This window comes from Telmatherina bonti (assembly GCF_933228915.1).
Source record: "Telmatherina bonti genome assembly, chromosome: 16".
NCBI lineage: Eukaryota > Metazoa > Chordata > Actinopteri > Atheriniformes > Telmatherinidae > Telmatherina > Telmatherina bonti.
The window spans coordinates 37,905,486-37,924,320 of record NC_136614.1 but is presented as its reverse complement, the minus strand read 5'-3'; the positions used below and the strand labels follow the sequence as shown (position 1 = coordinate 37,924,320).

Genomic DNA, 18,835 nt, shown 5'->3' with positions numbered 1-18,835 from the left:
CAAGGAAGACCTACGGACCGAGGAAGGACACCTCACAGACCGAGGAAGAACTACAGACCGAGGAAGAACTACAGAGCAAGGAAGACCTACAGACCGAGGAAGACCTACAGACCGAGGAAGACCTACGGACCGAGGAAGACCATTAGCTTGATTAAGATCAATAAGAGCTGTGATAGAGTGGGACACTCTCTAAAACTTACAAAGACTTTCTGACAAGAGCCGATGGATCACACAGCAATCCAGATACCTTTGCTTGGTATGCAGAGCAGTGTAGCAACAAGCAGCAAGGTAAACAGGGCAGGTAGACAGTGGGCTGGACCAGCTGGCACCATCTCACCACACCATCAACCCACCATTCTGTAAAAACCTTTTCATGACTTTGTTGTGATTCGTTATTGTATAAATAAAATGCACTAAATTGAATGAGTATCAATAGAGACCAGGATCTTTCAGGGTCTTGGGTGACCACAACCTAAAGAAGCCTTCCGGGTCCAGTACAGCATAAAGTCCCAATGGTCCTCAGATGGAAGTGCTCTGTGCAGGTGATAGCTCCCCCCAAGAACCAGGTCAATCCTGTCTGACCCCACCAGCACCTGTTCCGTCCATCGGACCGCCACCTGTTCCGTCCATCGGACCGCCACCTGTTCCGTCCATCGGACCGCCACCTGTTCCGGTCATCGGACCGCCACCTGTTCCGTCCATCGGACCGCCACCTGTTCCGTCCATCGGACCGCCACCGTCCATCGGACCGCCACCTGTTCCGTCCATCGGACCGCCACCGTCCATCGGACCGCCACCTGTTCCGTCCGTCGGACCGCCACCTGTTCCGGTCGTCGGACCGCCACCTGTTCCGGTCGTCGGACCGCCACCTGTTCCGGCCGTCGGACCGCCACCTGTTCCGGCCGTCGGACCGCCACCTGTTCCGGCCGTCGGACCGCCACCTGTTCCGTCCATCGGACCGCCACCTGTTCCGGCCGTCGGACCGCCACCTGTTCCGTCCATCGGACCGCCACCTGTTCCGTCCATCGGACCGCCACCGTCCATCGGACCGCCACCTGTTCCGGTCATGGGACCGCCACCTGTTCCGGTCATGGGACCGCCACCTGTTCCAGTCATCAGACCGCCACCTGTTCCGGTCATCAGACCGCCACCTGTTCCGGTCATCGGACCGCCACCTGTTCCGGTCATCGGACCGCCACCTGTTCCGATCATCGGACCGCCACCTGTTCCGTCCATTGGACCGCCACCTGTTCCCGCCATCAGACCGCCACCTGTTCCGGACATCGGACCGCCACCTGTTCCGGTCATCAGACCGCCACCTGTTCCGGTCATCAGACCGCCACCTGTTCCGGCCATTGGACCGCCACCTGTTCCGGTCATCAGACCGCCACCTGTTCCGGTCATCAGACCGCCACCTGTTCCGGCCATTGGACCGCCACCTGTTCCGGCCATTGGACCGCCACCTGTTCCGGCCATCGGACCAAATGGCAGCAGCTACAGCTACAGGCTTTCATGCATTTATAAAAAAGCAGAATTGAAGCAGTACTGGTATATTAGCTTTAGGTTTGGAGCCACTTTTCCAGCTCAGGAGACGGGAAGGCTACAGTTAGGAGAGTTCATCGTCCTCTACTCACTGAACTGGCGGATGACCTCCCTCTGGGAAAACAGCTTCTCAGGATTCACCGTCCTCTTGAAGTGCTTCTCCAGGGTGGACAGGATGACAGCCTCCTCCTCCGGCTTCCTGACCCGTCCTGCCAGCAGCATGTACCCTGATGGAGGAGACAACACTGTGAGTTCTGGGTTAATCTGAAATCAGCTGGTTGAACATGACGGGCCTCACCGTCGTTCGCCAAATGCTGCAGCCAGTCCTGAGAGGCCTCTGTCTGCTCCTCCAGCCTGTAGCGGTCTGCCCAGCGGAACAGATCTCTCAGTGTGATGAAGCCGTGTTTCCCCGCAAACACTGAAGATCCTCGCCGTAGTGACTGGAGGAAGAGGCGGTAGCCCGGTTACACCCAGAGGGCCTGAAGCGCTAAGCAACAAACGGCCACAGAGATGCTGCGGTTACCTGCAAGTCCTGCATGACTTTCACCAGCTTGGTGCAGTAGGATGGAGGCAAGCTGCACCTCTGATGGAGGATGGTCTCCAGCTCTCCACTGGGAAGCTCGTCAAAGTGCAGCTCCACAAAGCGGTTCCTGAAAGCCCTGGAGAGCACCTGAAGGACAGGGGATGGCGGAGTCACCTGGCTCAGTCTGCATGTTAGCAGGACCACGCTTCTGTTCAGAAGAACTCCGTTATTCCTCGTGTGGGTAGTTACCATGGAAACCTGCCAAGTCTCCTCTGGCAAACAGCTGATTCTGCTCCGACTATTTTTTAGGTTTCCCATCAACATTTCCAGGAGGTTTTATTGCCCAGGGTAAAAAGTCCTGGTTTCTTGCTCCAGAAATCACGTTACGCAGTTAATGTACAGTGGTTTGCAAAAGTATTCATACCCCTTAAACTTTTCTACATTCTGACACATTACACGCCCCTCCACAAGACCAACACAAAGTGTCACACAGCTGTGAAATACAATGAAAATTACACACATTTTTTATTTTTTCCACAAATAGAAAACTGAAAAGTTTGTGTGCAAAAGTATTCAGCCTCCTTTTCTCTGAGCGAAACCAGTTGCCTTCAGAAGTTGCCTGCTGAATGACTGAATGTTGGCCTCCACTGCAAAAACTGAAATCTAAGATTAAAAATATTAAATTGAGTACACACATGCTTATTTTTTTAAAGGTAAGATAATTCTTAGTTTTTATGCCAGAGAATTCCTCTTGTTTTAAGAGTATTTTTACTTTTTTTGGGAAGTCTTGTCAAGCCAAATTTTCTTGTTCTGTTGGCAGATAATTTATCTTATTTTAGGACATTTGCATTTACCTAATTTTTGTATATTTTTTTCCTGTTTTTTCAGGCTGAGTTTTTGCAGTGTAAATAGAGTCCACCTGTGTGTAATCTGATCTCAGTACAAATCCAGCTGTTCTGCGACGCCTCAGAGGTTTGTTAGAGGATGTTGGGGAGCAAAGAGACCATGAAGTCCAAGGAACACACCAGACATATCAGAGATAAAGTTATGGAGAAGTGTAAAGCAGGGATGGGCTATAAAACCATTTCCTAAGCTTTGAACATCTCACGGAGCACCGTTCAATCTGATATCTGGAAATGGAAAGAGTTTGCCACGACTACAAACCTACCAAGACTTGGCCGTCCACCTTCCAGGCCGAACAAGGAGAGCACTGACAAGAGATGCAGCCAAGAGGCCCATGGTGACTCTGGACGAGCTGCAGAGATCCACAGCTCAGGTGGCGGATCTGTCCACAGGACAACTATTGGGTGTGCACGCCACAAATCTGGCCTTTATGGAAGAGTGGCGAGAAGAAAGCCGTTAAAACCAGAAGTCCTGTTTGCAGTTTGCCAGACGCCATGTGGGGGACACAGCAAACATGTGGAAGAAGCTGATCTGGTCACTTTTTGGCCTAAATGCAAAACGTTATGTGTGGCGGAAACACTGCACATCACCCTGAACACACCGTCCCCACTGTCACACATGGTGACATCATGCTCCGGGGGTGCTTCTCTTCAGCAGGGACAGGGAAGTTGGTCAGAGTTGATGGAAAGATGGATGGAGCCAAACACAGCGCCATGTTGGAAGAAAACCTGTTTGAGTCTGCAAAGGACTCGTGACTGGGGCGGAGCTTCACCTTCCAACAGGACAACGAGTCCAAACATAAAGCAGGGCTACGATGGACCGGTTTAAAACAAAACATGTTCATGTGTTAGAGCGGCCCGGTCAGAGTCCAGACCTAAATCCCATCGAGAATCTGTGGCGAGACTTGTCATGGACCTGGACACAAAGAAGCAGGCAGTGGCAGTGACGCTAGGACTCGACGGCAGAGCCAAAGAAACGGCTTTGGAAATATCTGCAGAAGATTTGAACAGAGACAACGGTATGGAAACCTCGCTTGCCACACCTATGAAGCATATTCCCATTTTGACTCTATATCCAAAGACAGTGACGTGTCCATGGCGGACTACATAAGAGTTTGAAGAAGTAAACTTGTAGAAGCTTGTAGAAGTAAAATAAAGACGTTTGCAGCTGCACACCAGGTTATATGCAGAACACTGCAAGAATGATCCACCAATCAGACGTCTCTCCGTCTACCAGCTGTTTATTCCAGGAAAGTCTGGCAGTAAGGAAAAGCTTTTTACCTGGATGCTGGTGGAAATATGCTGGAGGTGTGCTGGGGAAGATGATAGCAGTGTGGAACCACCAGGAAGTTGTGCTGCGCACGGTTCTTCCACGTGCTGTTGAGGTCTAGGTTGGGTACCGTAGCATTTATCTCTGAAGCAACAGCTGAATCAGCTGTTTGCAGAGACGTTTACATGTAAACACTATGAGACCTTTTCCAGCTGGATTTAGCTCCTTTTTACTGGAGATGTTCAGCCTGACCTGCAACACTCCTGACATGGTGAAACCGTACCAAGTTCCCCTTCTGCACAGGAGGCTGAACGCTGCCTGCTTGCTCTGAACGTGTGAAGAGGTGTGTTTTCATGCGGATTTACCTTCCGGCCCCCGTACAGACCGGGGGGGTTCTGAGTTGCAAACAGCATGAATCTGGGGTGGGCCTTGATGACTTCTTGAGTCTCGGCCACAAAGAGCTCCCTGTTGTCATCCAGCAGTCTGTTGAGGGCCTCCAGGACGTCAGTGGGAGCCAGGTTCAGTTCATCCAGGATGATCCAGTAGCCTTTCCTCATGGCATCGACCAGAACTCCTGCAGGGGATAGAGGGGACATTTCAGACTTAATGATGATGATGATGATGATGATGAGACAGATGGGAAGTAAAGAGCTTCTCACCCTCTTTAAACACCAGCTGGCCCCGGTCATCTGAGGAGTAGCAGCCGATGTACTCCTGGATGTCGGTGTGCTCGTGGTTGTTGATCCTCACGCACTGGTTCCCCGTGGCTGTGGCCAGCCAGCGGATCAGGCTGGTCTTTCCTACCGAGGTTTCGCCCTGGATCAACACCGGGTGAGTCCTGTGAGGCCCCAGAATCAAACTATTGATCAGTCATCAGATCAGTAACTGTGTTGTAGCAAGGTAAAGGCTAATGGCGAGCTGACTTGGATAAAACCAGAACGAGGCATGTGCGATGTCTGCGTCTCACGCGACACCCAGCGGTAAGCCCGGAGGAAAACACCCCTTCAGTCTGGCTTCCCTGTGTGGTGCTTTCAGTTGTAAACACAACAACCAGAGGTGAGGCATGTACAGGCATCTTGTTAATCAATCCCATTTATAGATTTGTGCTTTTATTTTGGTTCAGGTCCATTTCAGTCCTCCGTGTCTCACTTCACGTGGACAGAGACGAAATGGAAAGTTGTTCTGTGGCCAAATCTGAAGTTTTTTCTTGGAAATGACTGATACTGAGCCATCATTTGGGAGGAAATAACGGAGAAAGCCATCCAGACCGTTTGTTTCAGCAGGATAGGGCTGGGCAATTAATCGATTAATTCGAATTTGCTGTTTATGAAGATTTATTTTTATGAAAATCTGGATTTTTTTTGCTCCGCCAGCACCTTCTGGGCTTCCGTAGCTTAAAGTGACGTCAGACTCCTGCTGGTTTCCCACAGAAACGCATAAACACAACATGGCAGCTAGAAACGTACGACAAGCGCCCCCTCTGCGTTTCCATTACACTTTTTTTGCAAAATAAAAACGATATTTGTACGTTTTGACAAACAACAGTTGTGATTTGCGGTTGTTTCCATTAAAGAGTGTTTAGCACATTAGCATCACGTTTCGTAAAATCTCGTCTCTCGTGAGATTTTACAAAAATTGCAGTTAATGCAAAGTGGGCACGTAGCGTTATTTTATGCTCTTCTACTTGCTGCGGAGAATTTGCTTCGGATTTTCGAAGCTTTTCTCCCTCATTTTCTTTTCTAAAACTCTGAAATTCGCGGTTGTTTGTTCCACACCGCGCCATCTTTACCGGGAATTAACTGGTTCCGACCCCCACGTCACGTCACGTAAAAACAAAAAAAAAAGTGTTTCCATTACACTTCTGCAATCTTGCTCTATATCAAACTGTCTGAAAAACCACCTCTTGAGATCGTAAAAACTTTTATAGCAGCTGTTTTTATGGTAATATTTAGTTTTTGCAAAGTTTCTAGGTGTGATGGAAAGGCAGGGTTTCAGTGTGGGAGGGGGCACATGCCACAGGGGTCTGAAGCCAGATGCAGCCGACAGGCTCGTCTTTCTGCCTAAAATGTGTAAATTAAACAAAAAACAGCAAGAATGTAATAAAACATGTATGTTAGAAATATAGCTTAATAACATTCAGGGATTTTTTTTTAAAAAAAAGGTATTTTGTATCAAAGAGGTCAATTTTCTCTAAACACACGTTAAGTGTAAATAAACATTAATTTTTATTCCCTCATTCCCAAAGTGGGAAATTGTTTTGGTTATTTCATGTCAAAATACTCTAAAAGGAATAATTTTTCTTCCAAGAGGAGGCATTTTTATTTATTTATTTATCCGTTTTTTATTTTAGAATAAAGTTACACAAGTGAGATGAGGTCTATTCTTAAATGTATGATCAAAACTTAAAAACTATCTCACAGTGGAAACGCACGAAGTACAAACATGTTGTTACTTATAATGTTTACAGCGCCTGCATCTCTTTTTATAATCTAGTTTAACAGCTTGTTTAGTTGCACTTTAAATTCAGGTAAACTTCTAGGCTGATTGCAATAAAAGCATTTTTGAAAAAGAATAATTTTTGACATTTGTAAAAAAAAATTCTTTACAGTAAAGGGAAAAAAAATCTATTAAAATTGGAAATGGGATTTGGTTTAAAATAAATCTGAGATTTTATTTTTTGGCCACATCGCCCAGCCCTACAGCAGGACGATGCTGAAGCACATCCAGCGTGACCTCTGGCTCTCAGTCCGGACCTTAAACACGCGAGTAGGAACATCCTCACGCTCCAGCTGCATAACAATTATTGCCATGGAGGAACTTTTCTACTGAGCCCGGCTGATCTGGGTCTTTACAATCTATTTTCTGTCTAACTTTGTGTAGGGATTACCGCACATGAAGCCAGATCCAGATCCGGACAAACTCCACACGCCCGGCCTCGCCGCCACCCTTTTAGGATCTATTTATAGCAGTCTGCCTATCCTCAACAGAAACCAGAAAGAGGCATAAAAGCTGGGAGGTCATTAACTGTAGGGACATTCGGTCCAATATCAGTTTTGGCTGGAGACGCTCCGATCCCAACGTTCCCAGTTAGCTCTGCCAGCATTGATCTGTAGGGAAGCTGTGTGGTAGGTGGAAGCTGTCCTACCCTGCGGACACAACTCTGCTGAGGTCGCCAAGGTTGAGTTTCACTGAGGGTGTGAGGATGTAGCTGGGATCCAGCGCTGGTTCCATCTCCCCCTGTGGGACCCAGTAGCCCTCCATCTGGACACAGAGGCGGCCTGGGGGGGCTGGAACTGACTGCATGAAGCACATAAAGAGGTATTTACAGATGTTTATGCGGTAGCTTGTTGTGGCGACGACTCTGAAAGGGTTGTATGAATTTATCAGGCATGTCTGTTCCCTTGCAACATGGAACACGCGTGTCGTTAAAGCAGTGTTTCTCAGTTCCAGTCCTCAGTCTCACCAGTTTGAGGCACTTGGTATTCCCCATCAAAATGTGCTGACACACCAGTTCCTGGACCAGGGGGTGGGAACTTCGGTCCAGCTGAGTCAGGAAGCTCAGGCAGAAGCCCTGTTTATCACAAGGAAACACCAAGTAACAAAATTAAACTTAACTTCCTGCTCCCTAAACCCTACCCATTCCCCACCCAGCCCCCCCACCTACTACCAACCATGTCCCCACCTACTACCAACCATTCCCCACCCAGCCCCCACCTACTACCAACCATGCCCCCACCTACTACCACCCATGTCCCCACCATGCCCCCACCTACTACCACCCATGCCCCCACCATGCCCCCACCTGCTCCATAAACCCTACCCATTCCACACTCAGCCCCCCCACCATGCCCCCACCCACTACCAACCATGACCCCTCCCTCAACCTGTCTCATTATCAGCCTTTCACCTTGTCCTTTCCCCCATCCACCATCAATCTGCTCACCCCCACCTTGTTCCCAGCACCATCCTCCCAGCCACTACTCTGCCCCCCAAGGACTCCTACCTCATAGAGCGATCGCTGCACATTATGACAGGGGTTTCTTGCCACATACTTCAGGGCCCTACACAGAGTCCGGAGACTGTAGTGGGGTCTGTGGCCAGTCCCGTCCACCAGATGGGAGCCGGCCTCCTTTCGTGCCGCCAGATAGAAACTGCACACAAACATTAATGAGTGAATGAAAAGGAAGAATATAATACAGAAAGGGAGGAGTTCTGTTGGGTTTAGGCTTCATCTCGGGTTTACACAGACACAACATAATCAGTCCATCTCTGAACACACAACCAGTTCCAGCCTGGAAGCAGATGGTCTCCACGGGACGGGAGATTCTCATGGTGATGAGGTGGAACGGGAGATTCTCATCATGATGAGGTGGAACGGGAGATTCTCATGGTGATGAGGTGGAACGGGAGATTCTCATCATGATGAGGTGGAACGGGAGATTCTCATCATGATGAGGTGGAACGGGAGATTCTCATCATGATGAGGTGGAACGGGAGATTCTCATGGTGATGAGGTGGAACGGGAGATTCTCATCATGATGAGGTGTAACGGGAGATTCTCATGGTGATGAGGTGGAACGGGAGATTCTCATCATGATGAGGTGGAACAGGAGATTCTCATCATGATGAGGTGTAACGGGAGATTCTCATCATGATGAGGTGGAACGGGAGATTCTCATCATGATGAGGTGGAACAGGAGATTCTCATCATGATGAGGTGGAACGGGAGATTCTCATGGTGATGAGGTGGAACGGGAGATTCTCATCATGATGAGGTGGAACGGGAGATTCTCATGGTGATGAGGTGGAACGGGAGATTCTCATCATGATGAGGTGGAACGGGAGATTCTCATCATGATGAGGTGGAACGGGAGATTCTCATCATGATGAGGTGGAACGGGAGATTCTCATGGTGATGAGGTGGAACGGGAGATTCTCATCATGATGAGGTGGAACGGGAGATTCTCATGGTGATGAGGTGGAACGGGAGATTCTCATCATGATGAGGTGGAACGGGAGATTCTCATCATGATGAGGTGGAACGGGAGATTCTCATCATGATGAGGTGGAACAGGAGATTCTCATGGTGATGAGGTGGAACGGGAGATTCTCATCATGATGAGGTGGAACAGGAGATTCTCATGGTGATGAGGTGGAACGGGAGATTCTCATCATGATGAGGTGGAACGGGAGATTCTCATCATGATGAGGTGGAACGGGAGATTCTCATGGTGATGAGGTGGAACGGGAGATTCTCATCATGATGAGGTGGAACGGGAGATTGTCATGGTGATGAGGTGGAACGGGAGATTCTCATCATGATGAGGTGGAACGGGAGATTCTCATCATGATGAGGTGGAACGGGAGATTGTCATGGTGATGAGGTGGAACGGGAGATTCTCATCATGATGAGGTGGAACGGGAGATTCTCATGGTGATGAGGTGGAACGGGAGATTCTCATCATGATGAGGTGTAACGGGAGATTCTCATGGTGATGAGGTGGAACGGGAGATTCTCATCATGATGAGGTGGAACAGGAGATTCTCATCATGATGAGGTGTAACGGGAGATTCTCATCATGATGAGGTGGAACGGGAGATTCTCATCATGATGAGGTGGAACAGGAGATTCTCATCATGATGAGGTGGAACGGGAGATTCTCATGGTGATGAGGTGGAACGGGAGATTCTCATCATGATGAGGTGGAACGGGAGATTCTCATGGTGATGAGGTGGAACGGGAGATTCTCATCATGATGAGGTGGAACGGGAGATTCTCATCATGATGAGGTGGAACGGGAGATTCTCATCATGATGAGGTGGAACGGGAGATTCTCATGGTGATGAGGTGGAACGGGAGATTCTCATCATGATGAGGTGGAACGGGAGATTCTCATGGTGATGAGGTGGAACGGGAGATTCTCATCATGATGAGGTGGAACGGGAGATTCTCATCATGATGAGGTGGAACGGGAGATTCTCATCATGATGAGGTGGAACAGGAGATTCTCATGGTGATGAGGTGGAACGGGAGATTCTCATCATGATGAGGTGGAACAGGAGATTCTCATGGTGATGAGGTGGAACGGGAGATTCTCATCATGATGAGGTGGAACGGGAGATTCTCATCATGATGAGGTGGAACGGGAGATTCTCATGGTGATGAGGTGGAACGGGAGATTCTCATCATGATGAGGTGGAACGGGAGATTGTCATGGTGATGAGGTGGAACGGGAGATTCTCATCATGATGAGGTGGAACGGGAGATTCTCATCATGATGAGGTGGAACGGGAGATTGTCATGGTGATGAGGTGGAACGGGAGATTCTCATCATGATGAGGTGGAACGGGAGATTCTCATGGTGATGAGGTGGAACGGGAGATTCTCATCATGATGAGGTGGAACGGGAGATTCTCATCATGATGAGGTGGAACGGGAGATTCTCATCATGATGAGGTGGAACGGGAGATTCTCATCATGAGGTGGAACGGGAGATTCTCATGGTGATGAGGTGGAACGGGAGATTCTCATCATGATGAGGTGGAACGGGAGATTGTCATGGTGATGAGGTGGAACGGGAGATTCTCATCATGATGAGGTGGAACGGGAGATTCTCATCATGATGAGGTGGAACGGGAGATTCTCATGGTGATGAGGTGGAACGGGAGATTGTCATGGTGATGAGATGGAACGGGAGATTCTCATCATGATGAGGTGGAACGGGAGATTCTCATCGTGATGAGGTGGAACGGGAGATTCTCATGGTGATGAGGTGGAACGGGAGATTCTCATGGTGATGAGGTGGAACGGGAGATTCTCATGGTGATGAGGTGGAACGGGAGATTCTCATGGTGATGAGGTGGAACGGGAGATTCTCATGGTGATGAGGTGGAACGGGAGATTCTCATGGTGATGAGGTGGAACGGGAGATTCTCATGGTGATGAGGTGGAACGGGAGATTCTCATCATGATGAGGTGGAACAGGAGATTCTCATCATGATGAGGTGGAACGGGAGATTCTCATCATGATGAGGTGGAACGGGAGATTCTCATCATGATGAGGTGGAACAGGAGATTCTCATCATGATGAGGTGGAACGGGAGATTCTCATGGTGATGAGGTGGAACGGGAGATTCTCATGGTGATGAGGTGGAACGGGAGATTCTCATCATGATGAGGTGGAACGGGAGATTCTCATGGTGATGAGGTGGAACGGGAGATTCTCATCATGATGAGGTGGAACGGGAGATTCTCATCATGATGAGGTGGAACGGGAGATTCTCATGGTGATGAGGTGGAACGGGAGATTCTCATCATGATGAGGTGGAACGGGAGATTCTCATGGTGATGAGGTGGAACGGGAGATTCTCATCATGATGAGGTGGAACGGGAGATTCTCATGGTGATGAGGTGGAACGGGAGATTCTCATCATGATGAGGTGGAACGGGAGATTCTCATCATGATGAGGTGGAACGGGAGATTCTCATCATGATGAGGTGGAACGGGAGATTCTCATCATGATGTGGTGGAACAGGAGATTCTCATGGTGATGAGGTGGAACGGGAGATTCTCATCATGATGAGGTGGAACGGGAGATTCTCATGGTGATGAGGTGGAACGGGAGATTCTCATCATGATGAGGTGGAACGGGAGATTCTCATCATGATGAGGTGGAACGGGAGATTCTCATCATGATGAGGTGGAACAGGAGATTCTCATGGTGATGAGGTGGAACGGGAGATTCTCATCATGATGAGGTGGAACAGGAGATTCTCATGGTGATGAGGTGGAACGGGAGATTCTCATCATGATGAGGTGGAACGGGAGATTCTCATCATGATGAGGTGGAACGGGAGATTGTCATGGTGATGAGGTGGAACGGGAGATTCTCATCATGATGAGGTGGAACGGGAGATTGTCATGGTGATGAGGTGGAACGGGAGATTCTCATCATGATGAGGTGGAACGGGAGATTCTCATCATGATGAGGTGGAACGGGAGATTCTCATCATGATGAGGTGGAACGGGAGATTCTCATGGTGATGAGGTGGAACGGGAGATTCTCATCATGATGAGGTGGAACGGGAGATTGTCATGGTGATGAGGTGGAACGGGAGATTCTCATCATGATGAGGTGGAACGGGAGATTCTCATCATGATGAGGTGGAACAGGAGATTCTCATCATGATGAGGTGGAACGGGAGATTCTCATGGTGATGAGGTGGAACGGGAGATTCTCATGGTGATGAGGTGGAACGGGAGATTCTCATGGTGATGAGGTGGAACGGGAGATTCTCATGGTGATGAGGTGGAACGGGAGATTCTCATGGTGATGAGGTGGAACAGTGGATTCTCATCATGGCCTGCGGCAGGTGTGTGACGCTTCATGTCAATATGGAGGAAAATGTTTCCACCTTGTTCAATCTGTCACAGTACTGAAAAAGAGGTCCGACCTTGGTGGTGTGGATGAAGGAGGAGGTGAGTGCGTCTCCCACCATCTCTCCTCAGAGTGAATCATATGAAAACATTGTATTTTGCCAACATCTGAAGAACAAACCCTGTCAAGCTGATGTCATGCTGAGTTCAGGTCATGGTCCATTAGTATGTCTGCATCTGTTCTGAAATTTAACATAAAAACAAACAAACCTTATGATACCGCTGATGATGTTGCGATGTGGATTTAAGCATTTGAGGTAGTCTGAGACCAGGATCCGCAGGTCTCCTTCGGTCTCTAGCTCCTCTATATACAGCTCAGTAAACCTGGAGGAAGGGAGGACACAGGTTACCGTAAAGCATGCTGCATTTCGCTCCTGTCTGACATCCATAACAACATATTGAAGATCTGGAGTCTTGTTTCAGGAATTAGTCAGGTCCTAGAACTCTCAGTGAGAATACTCATTGTGAAGATGAATGATTTCCAACATTAGATAAATTGTTGAGTGCTGACTTCATGTTGGGCTGTTCTCACCTGTTCCTGAGGCCCAGAGGAAGGTTCCTTTTGCCCACATCAGTCGCTGGATTCATGCAGGCAAAGAGTCGGAAGTCTGGGTGGCGAACCAGGGGCTCTGGAATCAGAAATACAACAGCAATAACTTTCCTCAGGATCTTGAATTCACAAGGATGTCATGACATCCCCGTCATGTCCTCACCAGTGTCTCCTCGATCTAGCAGCACCAGAGATCCAGCCGTGCCCTCCAGAAGTCCACTCAGACACTCGAGGGTCTCTGCAGCTGCCAGGTTGATCTCGTCCAGTAGGATCCAGTGTCCCTTCCTCACGGCCTGAGCCAACGTTCCCTTTGGACAACACACAACTCAGCTCTCATCTACTGATGCTGGAGTTTGTCTGTGCATTTATTCAAGCCTTTACCTCCACGAAAGCGAAGACCATGGCTGTCTCACAAGCACGGATCTGCTGCTGGGTCTGATTGAGCTTGGATGCCAGTACTTCCCACTGCTCCTGCAGAGACGCAGCTGCACAGAAACAAGAAGAAACGGCTCTACCACACAGCAAACAATCACCACTTATCTCCCTCTACTTTTAAGGCACACTACCATTTGATTTGTCTTGCACCTCCTTTGCCAGAGCAGACTTGCAGACATGGTCCATGAGCTTCAGCAGATCCTGCCAACGTTTCCCCCGAAAACATGTCTGCACGTGACCGAGGAAGGTGAGGTTCTGCTTTCTCGAGTAGGTCTGAGAGAAAAGGTCTTCGAAAGCTTCCCGTAGAGGGAGCAAGATCTGCCGGTGGTCTACTGGCTTGTACCTGGAGAAAACATCAGCATCATGAAAACTAGTGTCCTGCGCGAAGCGGAGCCGCGTCCCCAACCCACGACCCGGACCATAACAACCCACGACCCGGACCATAACAACCCACGACCCGGACCGTAACAACCCACGACCCGGACCGTAACAACCCACGACCCGGACCGTAACAACCCACGACCCGGACCGTAACAACCCACGACCCGGACCCGGACCGTAACAACCCACGACCCGGACCGTAACAACCCACGACCCGGACCGTAACAACCCACGACCCGGACCGTAACAACCCACGACCCGGACCGTAACAACCCACGACCCGCACCATAACAACCCACGACCCGCACCATAACAACCCACGACCCGGACCGTAACAACCCACGACCCGGACCGTAACAACCCACGACCCGGACCGTAACAACCCACGACCCGGACCATAACAACCCACGACCCGGACCGTAACAACCCACGACCCGGACCGTAACAACCCACGACCCGGACCGTAACAACCCACGACCCGGACCATAACAACCCACGACCCGGACCATAACAACCCACGACCCGGACCGTAACAACCCACGACCCGGACCGTAACAACCCACGACCCGGACCGTAACAACCCACGACCCGGACCGTAACAACCCACGACCCGGACCGTAACAACCCACGACCCGGACCGTAACAACCCACGACCCGGACCGTAACAACCCACGACCCGCACCATAACAACCCACGACCCGCACCATAACAACCCACGACCCGGACCATAACAACCCACGACCCGCACCATAACAACCCACGACCCGCACCATAACAACCCACGACCCGCACCATAACAACCCACGACCCGCACCATAACAACCCACGACCCGCACCATAACAACCCACGACCCGCACCATAACAACCCACGACCCGCACCATAACAACCCACGACCCGCACCATAACAACCCACGACCCGCACCATAACAACCCACGACCCGCACCATAACAACCCACGACCCGCACCATAACAACCCACGACCCGGACCATAACAACCCACGACCCGCACCATAACAACCCACGACCCGGACCATAACAACCCACGACCCGGACCATAACAACCCACGACCCGCACCATAACAACCCACGACCCGGACCATAACAACCCACGACCCGCACCATAACAACCCACGACCCGGACCATAACAACCCACGACCCGGACCATAACAACCCACGACCCGGACCATAACAACCCACGACCCGCACCATAACAACCCACGACCCGGACCATAACAACCCACGACCCGCACCATAACAACCCACGACCCGCACCATAACAACCCACGACCCGCACCATAACAACCCACGACCCGGACCGTAACAACCCACGACCCGGACCATAACAACCCACGACCCGCACCATAACAACCCACGACCCGCACCATAACAACCCACGACCCGCACCATAACAACCCACGACCCGGACCATAACAACCCACGACCCGGACCGTAACAACCCACGACCCGGACCATAACAACCCACGACCCGGACCATAACAACCCACGACCCGCACCATAACAACCCACGACCCGGACCATAACAACCCACGACCCGCACCATAACAACCCACGACCCGGACCATAACAACCCACGACCCGGACCATAACAACCCACGACCCGCACCATAACAACCCACGACCCGGACCATAACAACCCACGACCCGCACCATAACAACCCACGACCCGGACCATAACAACCCACGACCCGCACCATAACAACCCACGACCCGGACCATAACAACCCACGACCCGGACCATAACAACCCACGACCCGGACCATAACAACCCACGACCCGCACCATAACAACCCACGACCCGGACCATAACAACCCACGACCCGCACCATAACAACCCACGACCCGCACCATAACAACCCACGACCCGCACCATAACAACCCACGACCCGGACCGTAACAACCCACGACCCGGACCATAACAACCCACGACCCGCACCATAACAACCCACGACCCGCACCATAACAACCCACGACCCGCACCATAACAACCCACGACCCGGACCATAACAACCCACGACCCGGACCGTAACAACCCACGACCCGGACCATAACAACCCACGACCCGGACCATAACAACCCACGACCCGGACCGTAACAACCCACGACCCGGACCATAACAACCCACGACCCGGACCGTAACAACCCACGACCCGGACCGTAACAACCCACGACCCGGACCATAACAACCCACGACCCGCACCATAACAACCCACGACCCGGACCATAACAACCCACGACCCGGACCGTAACAACCCACGACCCGGACCATAACAACCCACGACCCGCACCATAACAACCCACGACCCGGACCATAACAACCCACGACCCGCACCATAACAACCCACGACCCGGACCGTAACAACCCACGACCCGCACCATAACAACCCACGACCCGGACCATAACAACCCACGACCCGCACCATAACAACCCACGACCCGGACCATAACAACCCACGACCCGCACCATAACAACCCACGACCCGGACCGTAACAACCCACGACCCGCACCATAACAACCCACGACCCGGACCATAACAACCCACGACCCGCACCATAACAACCCACGACCCGGACCATAACAACCCACGACCCGGACCGTAACAACCCACGACCCGCACCATAACAACCCACGACCCGCACCATAACAACCCACGACCCGCACCATAACAACCCACGACCCGGACCATAACAACCCACGACCCGGACCATAACAACCCACGACCCGCACCATAACAACCCACGACCCGCACCATAACAACCCACGACCCGGACCATAACAACCCACGACCCGGACCATAACAACCCACGACCCGGACCATAACAACCCACGACCCGGACCATAACAACCCACGACCCGGACCATAACAACCCACGACCCGGACCGTAACAACCCACGACCCGGACCGTAACAACCCACGACCCGGACCATAACAACCCACGACCCGGACCGTAACAACCCACGACCCGCACCATAACAACCCACGACCCGGACCATAACAACCCACGACCCGGACCATAACAACCCACGACCCGGACCATAACAACCCACGACCCGGACCATAACAACCCACGACCCGCACCATAACAACCCACGACCCGGACCGTAACAACCCACGACCCGGACCATAACAACCCACGACCCGGACCGTAACAACCCACGACCCGGACCATAACAACCCACGACCCGCACCATAACAACCCACGACCCGGACCGTAACAACCCACGACCCGGACCGTAACAACCCACGACCCGGACCGTAACAACCCACGACCCGCACCATAACAACCCACGACCCGGACCATAACAACCCACGACCCGGACCTTAACAACCCACGACCCGCGACCATAACAACCCACGACCCGCACCATAACAACCCACGACCCGGACCATAACAACCCACGACCCGGACCATAACAACCCACGACCCCGGACCGTAACAACCCACGACCCGGACCATAACAACCCACGACCCGCACCATAACAACCCACGACCCGGGACCTTAACAACCCACGACCCGGACCATAACAACCCACGACCCGGACCATAACAACCCACGACCCGGACCGTAACAACCACGACCCGGCACCATAACAACCCACGACCCGGACCATAACAACCCACGACCCGGACCATAACAACCCACGACCCGGACCTTAACAACCCACGACCCGGACCTTAACAACCCACGACCCGGACCTTAACAACCCACGACCGACATAAACCCACGACCCGGACCATAACAACCCACGACCCGGACCATAACAACCCACGACCCGGACCATAACAACCCACGACCCGGACCATAACAACCCACGACCCGGACCATAACAACCCACGACCCGGACCATAACAACCCACGACCCGGGACCAGTAACAACCCACGACCCGCACCATAACAACCCACGACCCGGACCATAACAACCCACGACCCGGACCATAACAACCCACGACCCGCACCATAACAACCCACGACCCGCACCATAACAACCCACGACCCGGACCATAACAACCCACGACCCGGACCATAACAACCCACGACCCGACCATAACAACCCACGACCCGCACCATAACAACCCACGACCCGGACCGTAACAACCCACGACCCGGACCATAACAACCCACGACCCGCACCATAACAACCCACGACCCGGACCATAACAACCCCACGACCCGCACCATAACAACCCACGACCCCGGACCATAACAACCCACGACCCGGACCATAACAACCCCACGAACCCGCACCATAACAACCCACGACCCGCACCATAACAACCCACGACCCGCACCATAACAACCACACGACCCGCACCATAACAACCCACGACCCGCACCGTAACAACCCACGACCCCGGACCGTAACAACACCAGACCCCGCATCCCATAACAACCCCACCGACACCCGCAACCATAACAACCCACGACCCCGGACCATAACAACCCACGACCCGCACCATAACAACCCACGACCCGCACCATAACAACCCACGACCCGCACCATAACAACCCACGACCCGGACCCATAACAACCCACGACCCGGACCATAACAACCCACGACACCGGACCATAACAACCCACGACCCCGGCACCATAACAACCCACGACCCGCACCATAACAACCCACGACCCGGACCATAAACAACCCACGACCCGGACCAATAACAACCCACGACCCGCACCATAACAACCCACGACCCGCACCATAACAACCCACGACCCGGACCATAACAAACCCACGACCCGCACCATAAACAACCCACGACCCGG

General features: G+C 51.8%; 3 protein-coding genes across 3 annotated transcripts in view; all 3 read right to left on the bottom strand.

Annotated features, from left to right (window-relative positions):
* LOC306767597 (midasin-like) overlaps positions 1-8,366 on the bottom strand; it is a gene marked incomplete at its 3' end in the record, with an annotated part of 63,196 nt that extends 54,830 nt beyond the window's left edge. Inside the window, exons 1-8 of the mRNA XM_079255672.1 lie at positions 8,241-8,366; positions 7,701-7,808; positions 7,383-7,534; positions 4,897-5,075; positions 4,603-4,811; positions 2,066-2,212; positions 1,841-1,982; positions 1,635-1,769 (exon numbers count right to left, since the gene is read on the bottom strand). Coding sequence (XP_079111798.1) covers positions 1,635-1,769; positions 1,841-1,982; positions 2,066-2,212; positions 4,603-4,811; positions 4,897-5,075; positions 7,383-7,534; positions 7,701-7,727 — 991 coding nt within the window. The 5' untranslated portion in view covers positions 7,728-7,808; positions 8,241-8,366. The remainder of the gene's footprint in view (positions 1-1,634; positions 1,770-1,840; positions 1,983-2,065; positions 2,213-4,602; positions 4,812-4,896; positions 5,076-7,382; positions 7,535-7,700; positions 7,809-8,240) is intronic.
* Positions 1-18,835, bottom strand: part of LOC306767481 (midasin-like) — a 206,627-nt gene that overhangs the window by 93,060 nt on the left and 94,732 nt on the right.
* Positions 12,744-18,835, bottom strand: part of LOC306767596 (midasin-like) — a gene marked incomplete at both ends in the record, with an annotated part of 11,393 nt that continues 5,301 nt past the window's right edge. Inside the window, 6 exons of the mRNA XM_079255671.1 lie at positions 12,744-12,783; positions 12,886-12,999; positions 13,208-13,304; positions 13,389-13,533; positions 13,607-13,710; positions 13,792-14,003. Of these exons, the coding sequence (XP_079111797.1) occupies positions 12,744-12,783; positions 12,886-12,999; positions 13,208-13,304; positions 13,389-13,533; positions 13,607-13,710; positions 13,792-14,003 (712 nt within the window). The remainder of the gene's footprint in view (positions 12,784-12,885; positions 13,000-13,207; positions 13,305-13,388; positions 13,534-13,606; positions 13,711-13,791; positions 14,004-18,835) is intronic.